The sequence below is a fragment of the Malaclemys terrapin genome, chromosome 2, assembly GCF_027887155.1.
Source record: "Malaclemys terrapin pileata isolate rMalTer1 chromosome 2, rMalTer1.hap1, whole genome shotgun sequence".
NCBI classification, from domain to species: domain Eukaryota; kingdom Metazoa; phylum Chordata; order Testudines; family Emydidae; genus Malaclemys; species Malaclemys terrapin.
In genome coordinates, this window is record NC_071506.1 from 281855916 (window position 1) to 281874785 (window position 18870).

Consider the following 18870-nt stretch of genomic DNA (forward strand, 5'->3'; position numbering starts at 1 on the left):
TTTTTTTAAATGACTGGTAAAAGAGGAAGGAAGAAGCGGGAGGGAAAACAAAACAAAATTTAAATGATAAACAAAACAAAAAAAATGCTGGGAGGGAGGGAAAGTGGTAGAAAAAAACAAAAACAAACAAAAAATGGTCCCTTTTGAACCCTGCAAAATGAAAACAACTTTTGAAACATTTTGTGAATGTTTTTCGTCCATTTTTTTAACCAGCTCTTGTGTGAATTGCTTTACAAAACAACAACAACGATAATAATTAATAATACCTAGCTTTTATATAGCACGTTTCATCTACACAACAAAGCCACAATAAAACAAAAGTTTTAGTGAGGGTCAGAAACTGCTACTACACATCACCTGAGACAGACGCAGGTATGAAACTAACAAAAGTCTAATGGGGACAGGTAAGGCAAAGGTTCTGATAATAACATCATGCAGCTACTCAGGTCAGGCATGTTTGATGTTTCTGTATTAAAAATATCTCCTGAGTGTATTCAGGCACTTCCTGTTGTCATTAAGTGTAGAGGAATACTTTAATTCAACTTTTCATTAATTTTGACAGATGCTTCTCAAGACGATGAAAATACTTTGCACTATTTAGTACTGTTTGTTCAAAAGTCTCAAATCCCTTCAGAAACACGGCTTCATAAACTCCAAACCTCAGTGCGGGACCGAAGTATTATTGTACCCATGTCGCAGATGGACAAACTGAGGCACAGAGCTAGGGTGTGATCCAACTTCCATGAAAGTCAGCGGGAATCTTTTAATTGATTTCAATGGCAGCTGGTTTGGGCCCAGATCCACACAGGTATTTAGACCCCTAATGGCCACTGAAACCAATGGGCATTCGGAGCCTAAATACCTTTTGTTGCATCTGGGCCTTGGTCTCTCAGTTACTTAATTAAAAATTGCAGCACGTCAGAGGCAACAGAACCCAGGAGTCCTGACTCCCAGTTCGATAAGCTGATTACTGTGCGTTAGCCTCATCAGTTTCCAGCATTTCTGTTGAACACACTAGCTGGGAAATAATTGCACACCTCGCTCGTTTGGAAGCATCGATTTTCCTTCCATGCACAAAGTGAGGAGCTACCGCTGAAGACAAATGTTAGAAGAGAAAGTGCAGTACAACGAGGCTTGGTAGAATTTGATTTATATTTTTTTATCATTTCAGTGAATAATTTCTATGTTTATTGTAAAGCATTTTTAAACTCTCTTTCATTTCAATTTTCACAGTCGGGGTTTTCAGCTGGTTTTTCCTCTTTTTATCAATTTCAATTTTCACACTTTCGGGACATTAAAGGGGGGCAGACACAATCATTATTTAATGACTGCAGACATTGAGAGTCAAAAACGTGGAAGCTTTCTAACCGGTACAGCACAAATTGTCAATATCACATGTCAAAATATGCAAAGTAAATATCCTTCAACCAAACGTCAATGAGCAGCATTTTTCTCACTTTGCCTATCTGCAAATTTTGATTATTGGTGATGGAAAAATTTTTTTAGTTGGTTTGTGTGTGTGCAGTGAAATCAACATTGACTGATAAAAAGCGAATTCTGCCAGCCAAGGTACAACTAATGGAAATTGGGTATATATACCCATTCTCTCTTTAACTCAGCCCAATGGGATATAGATCTCTGCTTTCTGCATGTCATGCCAGTGCTGGAGACCCCTACTCACTCTATACTTGGACTTCAGTTTCCTATTGCTGCCAATCTGCCGTCTTTCATCAGCACTAAATTAAAGATAAGAAATCAATTATTAAATTGTGTGTCATTGGATGCCCTATATTACCAGCATATTGAATCATGCTCTGTCATCCCTAAACCTAAAGGGGAGAAAATTATCTAAGATACTTTTTTTAAGGAATCCTGAGCTGTTCTTTAATCATACGAAAGTGTATGCATTACAAAGAATAAATTACTTGAATGACTGAAAGACTGTTGATGGCCTAGCTTTGATGTTAATGGACGAACATCGTCTCTGTGATCTCGGAACATTTGTTGTGTCTTTCATAATGGAACGCTCTCGCAGATGAGAAGAACGTGCTGTATTCCATTCTGTTTCCATTGCTGTAGAGTGCCTTTAGACCAGACACTGCATACAATGCTGAGAATCTAGCTAGGAGTATCAGTCTGCAGTGCAGTAATTGCTAAAGCGGGGGAAGCTGCCTCCTGCAACGCGGAAATTAAAAGAGTGGGGCCCGTCTGTGTGAGTCTGTCTGCATTTGTTTTCCTTTCAAATGGGTTCTTGGGGCAAGATCCTGAAAGGTTCTGAGCAGTCTGGCCCAGCTGGTCCTACCCAGCAAAGTATTTAAGCAAGTGCTTAACTCTAAGCATGAAGACAATCCCACGGAAGTTAATGGGACTACTCAGGTACTTCAAATTAAGCACATATTTAAGCACTTTGTTGGACTGGTGCAGAGAGCTCAGCACTTTGCAGGATTGAATCCTCACATACCATATATTGCTGCAAGCCAGTTTTGGATAGACTAGGAGATTCTGAAGGGTTTTCAGCCCTACTTTCAAGGGAATGCTGAAAACTAGAGCTATATCTACACTCCAGCTTAAGGCGTCACAAGTGATGTCACTAAGCCCTGGTCTACACTGGGGGGGTGAGATCGACCTAAGATACGCAACTTCAGCTATGGGAATAGTGTAGCTGAAGTCGACATATTTAGATCGACTTACCGCGGCGTCTTCACGGCGCTGAGTCGACTGCTGCCACTCCCCCGTCGACTCCACTTGCGCCTCTCACGGCGGTGGAGTACCGGAGTCAACGGGAGAGCGCTTGGGGATCGATTTATCGCGTCTAGACTAGATGCGATAAATCGACCCCTGATAGATCGATTGTTACCCGCCAATCCTGCGGGTAGTGTAGACCTGCCCTTAGAAGTGAGAATAAGTCACTCCCCGGAGTGATGTAAATTATACCGACCTAAGCACTGGTGTGGACAGCGCGAGGTCAGGGGACACCTTCTCCCGCCGATGTAGTTACCGCCGCTCGCGGGGGCTGGAGTAATTAAGTTGACGAGAGAGCTCTCTCCCGTCAGCTTAGGGCATCTGCACAAGCATCACTACAGCAGTGCAGACGCATCGGTGCAAGTTCTGTAGTGTAGGTTGGGCAGTTCTGAGCATGGACAGCAGTTGGCTTCATCAGGTGTTGCTTGTCCCAGCAGGTGATTAGAAACAAAAGAACATAGAAAGTGCTACACCAGCGCTGACCAATTGTCCATCTAGTCATGTGTCCTGTCTCTGGAAGTGATCAGTTCCAGCTGCTTCGTAGGAAGGTGTAAGAACCCAGCAGTAAGCAGTTCTGTGCTCATCTGCCTCCAAGCAAAGTGTTTTCCTGACCCCCATTAGCCTATAGTTTGGCTTCTGCCCTGAAGCATGAGGATGTGTGGTCCAGATCCTCAAAGGTATCGAGGCCATGAAATCCCTTTGAAGGTCTGGGCCCAGAGCCCTTCCAGAACTGTGGAGGGAGTTGTGTTGTTCTTTTCCAACCCTTGCTACTGAAGCTCTGGATAGCCTCACCATTAGAGTGGGTCAGATTGTTTCAAGTTTTGATAAATTTCAAAACAAAACAAAATAGGATGAACATTGAGATGAATATTCAAAATTGAGTTTTCAAAATAAATTCCAAAAAGAAAGGGGGTGGAGGGAAGACATTTTTTGAGGGGTTATCCCTCCCCCCTATTTTTAACTACCCCTACTCCATCCGTATAGATGTCCTCTGAACCCTTTATGATGGCTGCAGGATGACAGACTTCAACTGTAGATTAGGAGTGTGAGGGATATGAAATTTAGTTTCTTCCAAAAACTGGACCCGATCTTTCCTCGTTGATATCAAACTCCCGCTGACTTAACTGGGAGTGGGGCTGGTTAAAAGGAACCATAATATCCAGCCACCTGTTTCTAGAAAACCTGGGTAAACTGATACCAGCAGACAGATGTAAGCAACTCCCCAAAGCATTTTTAGTATAAATACTATTTCTCTGGATTGATATGAATGCTAGAACAAGGCACCTGTCTATATGCTCTAGTTGCCCTGAATGTTACAACCAAATTAATGCTCACACGTATTTACGGGGCAGCGTTATAACTCAGTATAACTTCCCACCAGCAGCTGGTGTAATGGAGCTATTTGGAGTTACTGTGTCTAAACACAGCACCTGAGAAGTTCAGGTCCCCCTTTCTCACTGCTAAATTCCCCACCCTTTACAGTCTCTTTCTCCTGCCCCATTTTCAAATGCCTGGGTGACAAGGCGAGCTGCTCACCGTGCCCTAAAGGACTATTTCAAACCAAACATGGGAAGTGGCTTCCAAAGTCATGGGAATCCCCACAGAGAACACCTGGACAGCAGCCCTTTTATCTGGACCATGTCCCTTTGAAAAGAATCAAAAGCGGGATGGGTTGTATCTACTCCACCGCCGCTGGCAGGTGTCAGGAGCTGCGCACTAGAAGCCAATTGCTGAGCATAACAACAGCAGCTCTATCGAACCTATTCACTTCTTGACCAGTGGTTCTCAGCCTGTTTATCATTGTGGGCCGCAGGTTGAGAACCACAGCGCCTCCCTCCTAAACCTCCCCAGAGTTCCCTAGGCCCAGTGCCCTGGACACTGGGCCGGGCAGCTGGGACCCGGAACCACTGTGTGGGACTGGGCAGATGGACCGCGGAACCTGCAGCGGGGCCAGACCCTGGACCCCGAACCCCGCTGTGCGGGGCTGGGCAGCAGAACTCCCCTCCCCACCCCCCCCTGCGGGGCCGCCAGCAGCTGAACCTGACCCCAGGAGCGGAGCCCTACCTAAAACATGGGGGTGCTGCAGCAGCCCGGGAAAACTCCAGTTCCCAGCTCCCCCCACTCCCTCACTGCCCAGAACCCCCCCCCCCGACAAACCTACCCACAGACCCACTCTCCCAGCCCCTGCGTCGTTCACCAGCCCCCTGCTGGCAGGAGCGCTCATGCAGGCTGAAAGATGCTGTCTCCCCCTCAGCCACCCCTGCCCCCTGCCAGACCAGAGCTGCAAATTTTGAATTTTTTTAGCTCACAGCTGGGCCCCAGTTGAGTGCTGATTGGGCTACAGGTTGAGAACTGCTGTTCTTGACCATGCTGCTTATTCTTAGCTGTCAGTAGAGGGCGCTCTCTTTATTAACTACCTGCATACAGCATGTTCCCCTAATGCCAAGTTGGGCCAAAAGCACTGATTTGTGCCCTGAACTTAATTCTAGCTGGGAGAAGGGCCTCTCTGGGCAGTGTATATCCAGCTGGCACACGACAGTTCTGAGGGTGCCAGGGGACTATGTCGGTGCAAGTTGCTGAATGCTGCAGGCGCAGTGACGTCTCTTGTTTTCGCTTTTCTCCCGCAGATGGTTTCTGTCTGCCCGAGTGGGACGGCATTGGCTGCTGGCCTGAAGGCGTGCCGGGCAAAGTGGTGGCCATGCCGTGTCCTGAGTACATCTATGACTTCAACCACAAAGGTAATAAAGCTCCTTCCCAAATGCCATGGGAACCTTCTAGCCTGCAGCGGGAAGGAATGAAGCTGAGGACTAGAGAGCCGGGCGTTGGCCTAGGGAGCCTTTCCCTTCTTGAACGGTGTCCCGGGTTTACCCCCCGGCCCTTAAACAGTATCCTGGGAGTCACCCTTTAGTGCCCCAGCCCCCCAGGGTTCCCATTTTGCCATAAGGGTAGGCCAGATGGCCTCAACGCCTCCTAGACTAGGCCTTTGGGATCCAGCAATCCTGGTGTCTCAGCATCAGAGCAGACTCCCAGTCAGGGACTTTCTACCCCTTTCAGGGATCAATGCACATCAGTATTTGCAGATTTTCACAGCCCCCTGGACTACAGCGTCTGGAAGCACTTAGGTGAGCATCGAGAAGCACAGGTGAAGGCAGAGTTCATATTGACTGAAGCCAGAGCTCCGCCAAGCCAAACCGCTGCAGAATCCATCTCGGCTCTGTGTCCCTTTGTGTCAGAGTCCCGCGTGGGAGCCCCTGTGTTGAGAGAACCTGTTCTTATCACAGGCACCTGACGCCTTCAAATCCTTGTTCTCCAGCTTGGGGCTTTTTGTTCTGCTTTCGTGCAAGGAAGTGGGGAGAAGCAACTGGTTCTAGGAGTTCATCTTCAGTTATTAAGGTTCCTCTTGACATGGTAGGGCCTGTGTTGATTCCAGTCCAGTCAGCCTTAGTGGCTCAGACACTTTGCCCTGATCACCGATGTTGCAAGGACAGAATTAATTCTCACCCCATCCCCAAAGGTAGTGATGCAACGCGCATGGGTGCGGGATCCTACAAATAGAGCGTAAAAGTATTACAGAAAATTCCCACTGTCGTCACCGATGGCGGCTCCACTCTGGCTCCTGAGGGCAGTGACCCTGTGACATTGGTGTGGCTGCACCGGTCTCATTCCGCATTACAAAGCCAGTGCGCTGGTGGAGCCAAGACCGCAATTTGGCTATACTGTGTCTAATTTTTTTAAAAAACAAAAAATCCTTGTGCCTGTTTCTCAGCTTCTCTGTACTTGAGCTGGGCGCAGGACCGGAGTTGGTGGGTAAAACCATTTTTGTGCTCCCCCCATGCTGGGCTGTGCAGGAGTCTGCTTGGTCCCTGGTGTGAATAAGAGCAGCCTCGAGGCTGCTCTAACTTATGCATGCTTCCCAGGGCTCCCAGGAAGCAGAGACTAGCCATCGTGTAGTAGATTACACCCACAACCCTCCCACAGGCCCACTGTGGCCAGGACTGGGAGCTGGGCCAGGGTGAATCCTTATGCCAGAACTGAAGCTGCCAGGGAGGTTTTTCTGCACATCCACTTAAAGGCCCCCTTATGATACGTGGAAGGGGAAGAAGGATGGTCTAGTGGATGGAGCACTGGGTTTTATTCCTGGATTTGCCACAGGAACTCTGGCTGACCTTGGGTAAATCACTTACTCTGCGCTGTATCCGAGTTCCCTCTTGGTAACGGGTGTGACCAAGAAAAAAAATCATCTATTCCTAATTGGAAGGCGCTAAGATCGTACAGTGATAAGGGCTAGAGATGTAGAAAGATCCACTTGAACGAGCCCATTGCTTTTCAATGACTTTTTTTTAACCATCATGCAAATGTTTCCATGCTATTGCATTTTGAAAACCATTTTTCTGTCTTTCTTTTTTTAAACCCTGTATTTTGACCTACACTGTTTGATGGGTGCCTCTTTAAATTTGAGAGTTTCTGTGTAGAACAAATGACTGGGTTTTGAAGTTCAGTTGCGGTGGGAGATCCTCTGGGCTAAGCTGATCTGAAACTATCCCCTGTTCCCCCACGGCTCCATGACAAGCAGCAGAGAGAGCAGATAAGGGCAGGCTGATTATGGGTAGCTAACTTATAAGGACAGGTGTGAATCTGTGGTTGAAGCATCGGGAAAGATACTTCTTCTGTTCTTCCAGGACTGCAATCCGCTAAGCATCATGTTGTCTGTTTTCTCGTTCCTTTCGTTAGGCCATGCCTATCGGCGGTGTGACGTGAATGGGAGCTGGGAGCTGGTGCCAGGCAACAACCGCACCTGGGCGAATTACAGCGAATGCGCCAAGTTCCTCACCAACGAAACCAGGGAGACGGTATGCCATGCTTGTATGCAAACTGGGAATGGGGGGATCTGATCAGAACTAGCCAATCGAGCCTTCTGTTCTTAAACAAGCAGTGCCCTGCAGGTTGCTTCCTGATGCTGGAAAGATTCCCAGTGTTTGCAGGTCCCAATCAAATCTTTCCCATTTGTTTCAGTGGGAAATTGCTTCACCTCAAGGGGGCGGAGGTGGGGTGTTCTTCAAGACAGTCAGATATTTGTCATGCACTCCTCAAAGTGGCCTGATCCATTTTCACAGAGATCCAGGGTGGGGGAATCTGGAGGGCACTATGTGGAGTTTCTTAAGAAGCTAAGAGCTGATAACCACAATTTTTTTTTTTTTTTGGGGGGGGGGGGGGGACTCGTTCCATGCTAGTGGAGACCATCACCACCTATGGGCAGGGACCCCCCTACAGGGGTCAGTCCTGGGTACTGTTCAATGTTTTCATGAATGACTTGGATAATAGAGTGGAGAGTACGCTTATAAAATTTGCAGGTGACACCAGGCTGGGAGAGGTTGCAGGCTCTTGGGAGGACAGGATTGGAAGTCAAAACACCCTGGACAAATTGGCGAATTGCTCTGAAATCAACAATAAATTCAATAAAGGCCAGTGCAAAGTACCACCCTTAGGAAGGAAAAGTCAAATGGACCACACAAAATGGGGAGTAACCGGCTAGACAGAGGCACAGCTGGAAAGAATCTGGGGTCTATAGTGGATCGCAAATGGACTATGAGCCAACAATGTGACGCAGTTGTGAAAAAGGCTGATCTCATTCCGAGGGGTATTAACAGGAGTGTCGTATGTAAGACACGGGAGGTGATTGTCCTGCTCTGCTCAGGACTGGTGCAGCCCCAGCTGGAGAACTGTGTCCAATTCCGGGCACCACACTTTAGGAAAGATGTGAAGAAACAGGAGAGAGTCCAGAGGAGAGCAACAACAATGATCAAATGAACTATGAGGAAAGGTTAAAAAAGCTTGGCATGTTTAGTGAGAAAAGGAGACTGAAGCGGGGTCTGATTACAGATTTAAATTATATTAAGGGCTGTTATAAAGAGGCCGGTGCTCAGTTATTTTTTGTATTCACTGAAGATCGGACAAGAAACAATTTGCTCAATCTGCAGGAAGGGAGATTTAAGTTCAATATTAGGAAAAACTTTCTAACTCTCAGGGTAGTGAAGCTCTGGATCAGGCTTCCAAGGGAGGTTGTGGAATCCCCGTCACTGGAGGTTTTTAAGAACAGGTTGGACACCTGTCAGGGATGGTCTAGGTTTACTTGATCCTGCCTCAAGGAGGCTGGACTTGATGACCTCTTGAGGTCCCTTCCTGCGCTACGTTTCTGTGAGTCTATGCTTCCATGTTATACGCCTCCTTGTGAGTTAGGGACTGTATTCTAGCTCTGTGGGGGAGGAGGGTTACCAGCTTTCCCCAGAAACTAAAATCAGTGGGGGGTAATTACTGCAGGTCCCGGGACAGGTAAACAACTCCAGTGAAGTACTCCACCCTGGGGCGAATTGCATAGCGTGGTTCAGACTGGGTTCAAGGGGCCTGAAGACAGGCAGTTGATGCAATCGAGAAGGGGAAGCAGTGGAGGGATGCCAAGAGAGGGCTGACATGGTCAAAGCCACGGGCTAAGAGAATGATCTTTGTAGCAGCATTCTGATTGGATCTGAGCAGGGTGTTTGTCATGACCAGAGAGAAGGATGTTGCAGCAATCGCCTTCGGAGCTTTTGAGCCGCAGAGCTCTGCAGGTCTGGGAAAGGAGCTCCCAGCGTCACAGCAAAATGCAAGGTGGCATTAGTAGTTAGCATGTATTGTCAGGGACCATTCGCGGTAGAGTGGCCCAGTTACACCTCTGCAGTCCTAGGCCAAAAAGAGGTGGTAGTGGGTTACAGATCCTCGTAATAAGCCAGAAATCCAGTGTCTCGGTTTGATCAGGATTTTTAGGGTCTGGCAAAGTAATGAATTTAAGCCGCCAAGCTGGTCTTGAGAAAGTGTTGTGCAGGTTTCCTTTGAGGACCGGAACTGACCGTGGAGTGATCGCTTTGTGCAAGCGAAATGTTACAGATGTTAGGCAGAAGAAATCTGCAAGATGTATGTAGCCTCCTCCCTTTCCTCTCCCAGGTGCTGGCTTCTCCCCTCCCCTATGCATTCAAAACTAGGCAGGAGGATGGACTGTATTTTAGGGAACAATCCTGCGCTGGCAGGGGAATAGACTGCACGACCTCACCAGAATAAAGCGAGAACTGGATCATCTAATTAAGGCACGTATGGTGGGCCCACCCCCGGTTACCATAGTATTTGAACACCTCACAATCTTTAATGTACCTCATGCTACTCCTATAAGGTAGGCAGGTGCTGTTCTCCCTGTTTTAGAGAGGGGAAACTGAGGCACAAAGAAATCAGTCCAAAATCACACAGTGAGTTAGTAGCAGGGCAGGGAATTGCACCTGCATATGCTAGCTCCTAGGTGACCATGGGAACCACTGGGCCAGATTTCCCCTCTATTAACACTCTCTTGGGAAGAGGCCTAGGGTCTAGATATTATGCCCTCGTTCCTCTCACTAGTACAGCCACTTCCCTTTCCTCCCCACAGAGTCAGGGCTTTGAGTACACAGCTTAGAACTGGCAGACTGTGAGAGGATATGGGGAAGTGGGTCATCTCACCCTTTACCGTCCATATGCAGGAAGTTTCTACAGCTTCCAGGCAGTGGCCTCTGCCATGTGGTGCTTCCCTGGGGTGAAGCACAGCTGTGTGTTTTGTAAATGGTCTGTTCTTGCACTGTAGAGTTTAATTCCAAAGTATCAGAGAATCCTGGGAAAGGCCTCGGACAAGCTTTAGCACCCAAATGGCCCAGTCTATGTGTACAACCCATATTTTTTTTCCTATTGATGTCACATCCTGAGCATACGGAGGTGGAGTTGACCTGGGTGTAGTGTGGGTCTGTCTAACGAGGAGCAAAGCAGGTCACTCTACACGGCTCCGAAGAAAGGGACAGTTCAGGATCGCCTGGCTAGCTGGGTCTATCTTTTCAAAGTCTGCCTCTTGCAGAGAAACAAGGAGGGTGAGGTCATAACTTTTATTGGCCCAGCTTCTGTTGGTGGAAAGAGACCAGCTTGCAAGCTACACAGCGCGCTTCTTCAGGGCAGAGTCTCACGCAAGGTGGAACGGATTGTTTAGCATAAGTCGTTAACGTGGTCAAACCCCTCTGCAGTCAGAGGACAAAAAAGGGGGCGGGGCTAGTGGGTTACAGACTGTTCTAATAAGCCATAAATCCAGTGTCTTTTTTAAGACCACGATTTTTAGTGTCTAGCAAAGGCTTGAATTTAAGCTCCCAGGCTCATCTTTCGAAGGTGCCGTGCAGGTTTCCTTTGAGGACGAGGACGGAGAGTGTTCAGATGTGGAGGGATTGTTTTGTGAAAAGTGTTTGCCCCCGGGTGAGATGGAGCTTTTGCCTTTGATGGTTTTTCTGTGTGAGTTCATTCGAGAGCATCATGATGGTCTGGTTTCACCCACCCAGTTGTTATTGGGGCATTTAGCCCACTGGCTGAGGTACAGACATGTTGTGCTAGGCATGTGTAGGGCTTTTTAAAGGCCTGTTTAGGGGGTATCGATCATGGTAGCAGTGGAAGAATGGCTGCAGATTTTGCATCTGTTGTTCTGGCAGGATCTGGTGCGGCTTTGAGTTGCTGGGTTCTGGTCTGTGGGGAGTTTGCTTCTGAGGATGAGGTTGGGAGACTGTTTGAAGGCCAGAAGAGGGGGATTGGGAAAGATCTCTTTCAGGATGTGGTCCCCGTTGAGTATGGGTTGTAACTGTTGAATGATACCTTGTATGGGTTCCAGGGTGGGGTGGTAGAGATGGTCTCTCAAGCTTACACAGAGCTCTTCTTCAGATCACTTCTCTGGGTAGCTCGAAAGCTGGTCTCTTTCACTGACAGAAGTTGGTCCAATAAAAGCCATTACCTCACCCACCTGGTCTCTCTCGTATCCTGGGACCAGCATGCCTACAACAACACTGCAAACAAAAATGTATATTATTATTCTTTTTCTCTGCTGGCAGAGGGTGGCGATTATAAGACTGTTGTGATAGGATCTCCAGGGTGCAGCCCGGGGCTGTGGGACCTCTGTGCCCCTGAACTCTCTCCAGTCTGGGCTGTCTCTCACAATGCCTTGCTAGTGACCAGCAACAAACCCCTCCAGGTTCTGTTATCACTCAGCACAACCACATGTGGAGCCCCACACCCAGCTCGATTGCATGAATGCTCCCAGAGCCACTCATGAATCGCACAGGAAAGGCACTGGAGCCAAATCCCCCCAGCTCCCAGCCTTGTACCACAGGAATATACCATCTTGCACTGCTCAAAGCTGGGTAATGCAAATGTATTAATTGGTTCACCACTTCATCAGTGGAAAGTGGACATACACCAGCCTTTGCAGACCTGAGCAGATTACCAAACACTTCAGGCAAAGTCACTGGTAAAGATAAACAGTTAAATGTATTGAGTACAAAAGATAGATTTTATGTGATTATAAGTGATAGGCAAAAAGTCAGAGTTAGTTACCAAAAGAAAAGAAAATATAAACACGCAGTCTAAACTCTCAACCCTATTAGACTGGGCAATTTCTAGATTAAGCAGTTTTTCTCATTCCAGTGGATAATGGAGTTCATAGTACACAATTTCACCCTTGAAATCTGGGCCAGTCTCCTCTGCTTAAGTCTTCTCAGTGTCCTTGTTGCTTGCGGCATGGTTGGGGGCAGGTGAAAGGCGACTCATGGAGCCCCTGTGTTCTGTTTTATACCCTCAATCCCATGTGCTTGGGGAATACACATCCAGGCATGTCTGGGGGGCATTGCTGAGTCTCCAGGCAAGCTTGGACAATTCCCCTGGTTTGGCCCCATGCAGGTGAGTCATTGCATTGTAGCTCCCTTGCTGGACAATGGCTGTTGATGGGTTGTTTGAAACCCTGCCTGGGCGTTGGCTACTTTCCTTGCTGTTGCCTCTGGGGAGCGAATATCTGGCTGATTCCCCCACTTACAGCATGTTTTAGTAACAACCATACAACGCGATTCTCATAACTTCATAATCAGTAATGATATACATATATGGATAGAGAAATGACTTTCAGCAGATCAGAACCTTTCCCCTGATACCTCACACGGCCTGCTTTATATGCAAGATCACAATTATATATAAATGAGAAACATGGGGGTTACAGGGTGCTCCCCCAAGGTACAGAATGTCACAATGTCAATATAGCCCTCCAGTCTTTCACACCCTCCACTGAGTGTGCAGAACTGGTAATAGTAATGCCTCCTTCGACTGGTTCTCTAAGTATAGAGGTCAGGCAGATGGATTCTGCCAAGACAGACTCGTCATCTCTACAAAGAGAGTTGTGTTTTCTATTATTATTTTTTTCCCACTGGGAGAACAGCATCTTTGTGTCATCGGTAACAGCTGCACTTAACCAGCAATCATCCGCCAAGGTTGTTGGGAGATTTAGAGAGAGACAGATGGACAAACATAGCCAGTGGGAACCAAACACTAGAAAGTGTTGGAAAAACCTCCCTGTCTCTCTCTCTTTAGATAGGTATTTGTTTAGGTTCTCTGTGTTCTCATTTTAGCTACCGTGGGCTAATTATATGGCTGGCCAAAGCAGCATACAGAGGAGGGTGGAGAAGATTTGCGTCTCTTTCCCTTGCCCTGGATGATACAAATAGGATTATTTCACTTAGAGCAGCGACGCACCTGATCTTTTTGAAATTAGCAAAGCGTGCTAAAACCATCAATGCACGGAGGATTAACAGCTCCTAACTGCCCAGTGAAGCAATTGCTTCAGCGTTGTTTCAAAGGGGAATCTGAGTGCTGGTGAAAGGTGCTGGATTGACAGCCCGGAGACTGATGCCCTCTGTTTAGCTGCAGATCAGGTAGTGGGCTGCCACTGGCATGTCCCTGCATGTCCCACTAATGTGCCGGGAGTGGCCAACTCGGGATGAGGACAGACCTCTTGCGAGAGGGCAGATCTGCGACGGAGTGTGTAGACCCCACGCTGCTGCGGAAGGGGCCAGAGAGGCCCTGTGTGCTGGGCTTGCCCCACCTCTCCAGCCCTGTAAATTCCATATGGTAGGGAAGAAGCCTTTAAAAAGGAGGAAACTGCAGTGAGCTGTGGGGAGAGAGATCACCCCAATCAGGAAACGGCTGGAACGACTCCTGCAGACGCAGGGAGGACTCCCATCCAGGAGATCCCCAAACCTACGGGAAGTGCGGCCAACTCCCAGGGTGAGCCCAAGGCAGCTACCCCACCGGAAGGACGTCTAGAAAATCGCAACACAGACCGCCATGAAGTAAGAATGTATTGCTATCTTTCCCCTTTGAGTTGGCTCCAGGAAGACGTTGTTCTCGGATGCATTGGGACGTTTATTTTCCTTTTGATCCCCCATCGGAAGAGATGTAAGAAGGTCTGCAAAGGGCGGGGTCCCATATTCAAGGAGCTTGAAATTGACTCTAAGCCACCCCATGTCGATAACTGGGCGTGGCCAGGGACTCCCGCCATCTGGGAGAAAAACCTAGGGGAACTCTTTGACAGGCCCATAGGAAAAAGGCATCCTGGGAGTTTGGCAAGTGAGAGGAGGGAGCTTCTTAAAGAGGTGTCCTAGTGGCATGATCATGGAGGTCCGAAGGGATTTCAGGGAGCCCTCCGGGGCTGTGCTGAAAGCTACCCCGGCTCAGTGAGTTTGTGTCTCTTTATGCTAATGCTCTGTCTTTAAGAGCTGAGATAACCCTTCATCCAGCCGGTGGCCATAAAGGAGCCGCACAGGAGCTGAACGCAGGATCTGTGTGTCTCTCGTCACAGGCAGCCTGCTCACTTCAGCCCGACGGGCTGAGAGATCTCCGGCTTCCAGCCCGAGCACCCTGGCCATCCGGCTCCGTTTTGTTTACTTTCCATCTGGTGTTTCAAGGAACTTGGGGAGTCAGATTCATAGCCCAGCCGGCGCTAGTCCCTCAATGCACCCAGTGTGGTCAGAGAACCTGGGCTCTGTCTGGTGCAATTTGTTTGTTTCATCGTTAAGGGCGAGACAGACCCATCTCTGAGGTCCCGCGACCTCATGTCAGGATGTGCATGGCTAGCACGTCGGATGCTTCCACTTGACCCCGGGTGCTGGTCGTACTTGGGGCACTCTCACTTCCACGCTGGTGCCCATCCGTAGCACCTTGGATATGGGCACTTTCCCTTTCACGCAAGCGTGCATCGGTAGCAACTCCAGCACTGATGCGTTCGCCCTGGCACACGTCAGTATCGCCCTGGAGACAGGCACGTTCACTTTCGCCCAGCGGGGTGGCAGCAGTAGGTAACACATGATCACTTTCAGTTTCGCCTGGGTGGGTAGCAATGGCACCTGGCACATGATCACTTCCAAATGTGGGCCTGTTGACAGCAACGCAGGGATCTTCCACCCGGTAACCAAACGCAAACGGGCCTTGTGTCCCGCCAGATTCCCTCCTCTGCAAACGCTGTTATCCCAGGCCCAGCTTGTTTAGGAAGGACAAATCCCTCCCTAAAAAAACCCCTGAAGCCGTGGGGAAGGGAAACAGTGCGGACCAGCATCATGGGTTCAGTTCTGCCTGGCAACACCATCCCAGCAACGTGGCCCATCAGAGGGCATAACCATAACGCAGCCAACCCTGTCTTCATCCATGGCCCTTGTTTATAACGTGGTGGCTCCTCTGCTCCCAAGGCAATCGGAGTCCCATGCCAGGCACGATGGGAAAAGAGGAGCGTGCCAGGGCTGCTTTATCCAAACCGCATCGTTTAAAGCAAAGTTGTTTTCCAGCCCGGAGCTTTGGAGCTCCTTGGTATCTTCTCGACAATGGCATGATTTGTATGGCCTGCGAAGTGGCTGAACTAGAGGTACTAATACACAGGTGTTACAGATTTCACGGCCACACTTCATATTCCAGTGCTGGTTGTATACGGTTAATACATGATGAAGAGATGTTTTAATAAATGGTTAATCAATTCAGTCCAACAGCTCAACACATGTCATAGAGCCACCATAGCACCTTCTAATGATGTGCTGATGGTCTATAACACATGCCTCTTGTGTCTGGAACAGGCTGAGAACGTCTATTGGTCATAGGAGAGGCAGTGTGGTCCAGTGGAATGAGAGTGGGACTCAGGAGACCTGGATTCTATTCCCAGTTCTGTCACTGGCCTGCTGGGTGACCCTGGACAAGTCACTTCCCCGCTCCAGGCCTCGGTTTGCTCAACTGTAAAATGGGGATAATGATACTGACTGTCTTTTCAAAGTGTTTTGAGATCTATGGAGGGAAAGAGCTGTATGGGGATGTTGTGAAGGCCAAAAGTATAACTGAGTTAAAAAGAGAATTAGGTAAATTCATGGAGGACAGGACAGGCTATTAGACAAAATGGTCAGGGACACAGCCCCATGCTTTGGGTGTCTCTAAATCTCTGACTGCTGGATGCTGGGACTGGACCACAGAGGATCACTTGATAAATTGCCTCTGAAGCATCTGACACTGGCCACTGTCAGAAGACAGGATACTGGGCTAGGTGGACATTGGTCTGACCCAGTGTGGCTGTTCTTATGCGCTATTATTATTTATTAAGCATGTATAAGTGGAACCTTAATAGCCCATGTGACTGATTTAATCATTGCTATTTGTATACTAAAGTTTCATCTGAGCGTCTCAAAGTACTTAACGAGTGCTAGCGAATTAAGCCTTACCCCTGCGAAGAGGGACTGTCTCCCCATTTGACAGATCAGGGGACTGACGCGCAAGGGGCCAAAATGTTCAAACTTAGGCACCTAAAACCAGACACTTGGGGGGCCAGATCCCCAGCTAATGTCAATCACTGTAGCTTCATGGACAGCAGTGGAGTTATGCTAGTTTATACCAAACTGAGGGACTGGTTCCTAAATCCCTATGTAGCAGATGGTCTGATTTGGGAGGTGCCAAGTATGCACAACTCCTATCCAAATCCATGGGGCAAGAGGGGTCTCAGGACTGTAGGGGAGAGAGGCAGTTCCTGACTCCCATGGACTGTCCGTGGGAGTTGGGCAATTAGCTGCTGTTTGAAAATGTCCCCCGGGGCCAATTAAGTGTCTTTTTTTTTTTAATATTAAAAAAATGGCTAGGAACAGTGACAGCATTTCACTGGCATGGGTTGGCGTTTGTGGCAGTCAAAGGCAGTCCTCACTAGTTTTAAGCCTGTAATTAACGACCTCTGAATCAGCAGCTTTAACTGAGTCTGTAGATATATGGGCTAGGAAACCCTTATTGAGCTCACCCTGTATCATAACCATCCGTCTTACACAACTCCTTAAAGACGGTTGGATCCATTTCCTCTTCTTGACCGATCCCTTGGAGAGCTGTCTAAGGGCGTGGCTAGGTGGAATCATTCCTCCACTCTGGGCTCCTAGAGCTGAATATCTCACATGCGGATATAAGGTGATCCTGGCCTAAATTCACACCCGTGACTTGTGATTGTAGGGCCCTGGACTGAGGCACCTCGAAGGGGCCTGCTTCAGAAAGCACTGAGCACCTGCTCTTTGAGAATCAGGCCTCTTCACGGCAACTGCAGTTGGGCATCCTAAAAATGGAGACCTCCTGGAACACTAGTCATGTCCTCCCGTCTATCCCGCACCAGATGCTCCATATGCCTGCTCTTGGTGTTCCATTGGAAGACAGGGCACAATGGGTGGTGATGTTTAGTGGCTTGGTGTCTCTTCATTGTGACCGGTGTTATGCACCGTACAGGAGCATAAAGCAATGTGAGACATCCTCAGACTCCCACATGGCGGGTCGCAGGGTGGTAGGGAAAGCAGCCTCAACAAAGCAGCTACTCCAGGTGGGCAGAGCCTTGATCCACCACTCCCCAGGCGTTGGGCTCATGCAGGTTACCTCCTGCAAGAGAAGAGACCTGACCGTGGCTTTGGCACTGGCTTCACCAGCGTGGCTTGGCGCTGGGTGGTAGGAGACTGCTGCAGAAGGAATGGCTCCCAGGCCGGGCAGGAGAGCAGGGTCCAGACTGGAAGAACATAACATAAGAACATAAGAATGGCCGTACCGGGTCAGACCAAAGGTCCATCTAGCCCAGTATCCTGTCTACCGACAGTGGCCAATGCCAGGTGCCCCAGAGGGAGTGAACCTAACAGGTAATGATCAAGTGATCTCTCTCCTGCCATCCATCTCCACCCTCTGACAAACAGAGGCTGGGGACACCATTCCTTACCCATCCTGGCTAATAGCCATTAATGGACTTAACCACCATGAATTTATCCAATTCTCTTTTAAACTCTGTTATAGTCCTAGCCTTCACAACCTCCTCAGGTAAGGAGTTCCACAAGTTGCCTGTGCGCTGCGTGAAGAAGAACTTCCTTGTATTTGTTTTAAACCTGCTGCCTATTAATTTCATTTGGTGACCCCTAGTTCTTGTATTATGGGAATAAGTAAATAACTTTTCCTTATCCACTTTCTCCACATCACTCATGATTTTATATATCTCTATCATATCCCCCCTTAGTCTCCTCTTTTCCAAGCTGAAAAGTCCTAGCCTCTTCAATCTCTCCTCATATGGGACCCGTTCCAAACCCTTAATCATTTTAGTTGCCCTTTTCTGAACCTTTTCTAGTGCCAGTATATCTTTTTTGAGATGAGGAGACCACATCTGTACACAGTATTCGAGATGTGGGCGTACCATTGATTTATATAAGGGCAATAATATATTCTCCATCTTAGTAAGTACAAAAGCTGGCTCAAGGAGGAGCAGTGTCAGCTGACAACGGGGAAAGAGCCCTGACTTTCTCCTGGGAGGATGTCCCCAAGATACAGCCATGCCTGGCACAGCTAAGTGGAGGGAAGATCTCACGGGTAGGACCATGCCCATCCTCTCTTGCCAGAGGACAGAGCCCAGGTACAGGGCTACATTAGAGCTCACTTACTGGAAAGAAGATCAGGCATTGGCAGGAGCAAGTGGAGGCAGCGGCAGGGGGGCAGGTAGAGATGGGGCCAGGGCGTGCCGCAATTCCACATCTCCCCCTCCTGGGTTAACACACAGCAGGATGCGTTGCTGCTGGGGGAAGTGGACAGGAGCCCATCAAAGCCAGCAGCCTGGGATCTGCCCCATTTGAATACACACCCAAATGCCCTCCGGACTTTGCTATTCCGCCTGGGAAGACAGTCGTCTGGGTGATGCCAAGGTACCCAATCCCCTCTCCATGCGGGCGCTGGCTGAGGCAGGCTTGCTTTGGC

At 48.6% G+C, this 18870-nt stretch overlaps 1 protein-coding gene across 2 annotated transcripts in view; it reads left to right on the forward strand.

The window, feature by feature from the left end:
- PTH1R (parathyroid hormone 1 receptor) overlaps window positions 1-18870 on the forward strand; it is a 172935-nt gene that overhangs the window by 109532 nt on the left and 44533 nt on the right. For both annotated transcript variants that reach the window (XM_054016758.1, XM_054016759.1), the window contains exons 4-5: window positions 5370-5480; window positions 7474-7592. In XM_054016758.1, coding sequence (XP_053872733.1) covers window positions 5370-5480; window positions 7474-7592 — 230 coding nt within the window. The remainder of the gene's footprint in view (window positions 1-5369; window positions 5481-7473; window positions 7593-18870) is intronic.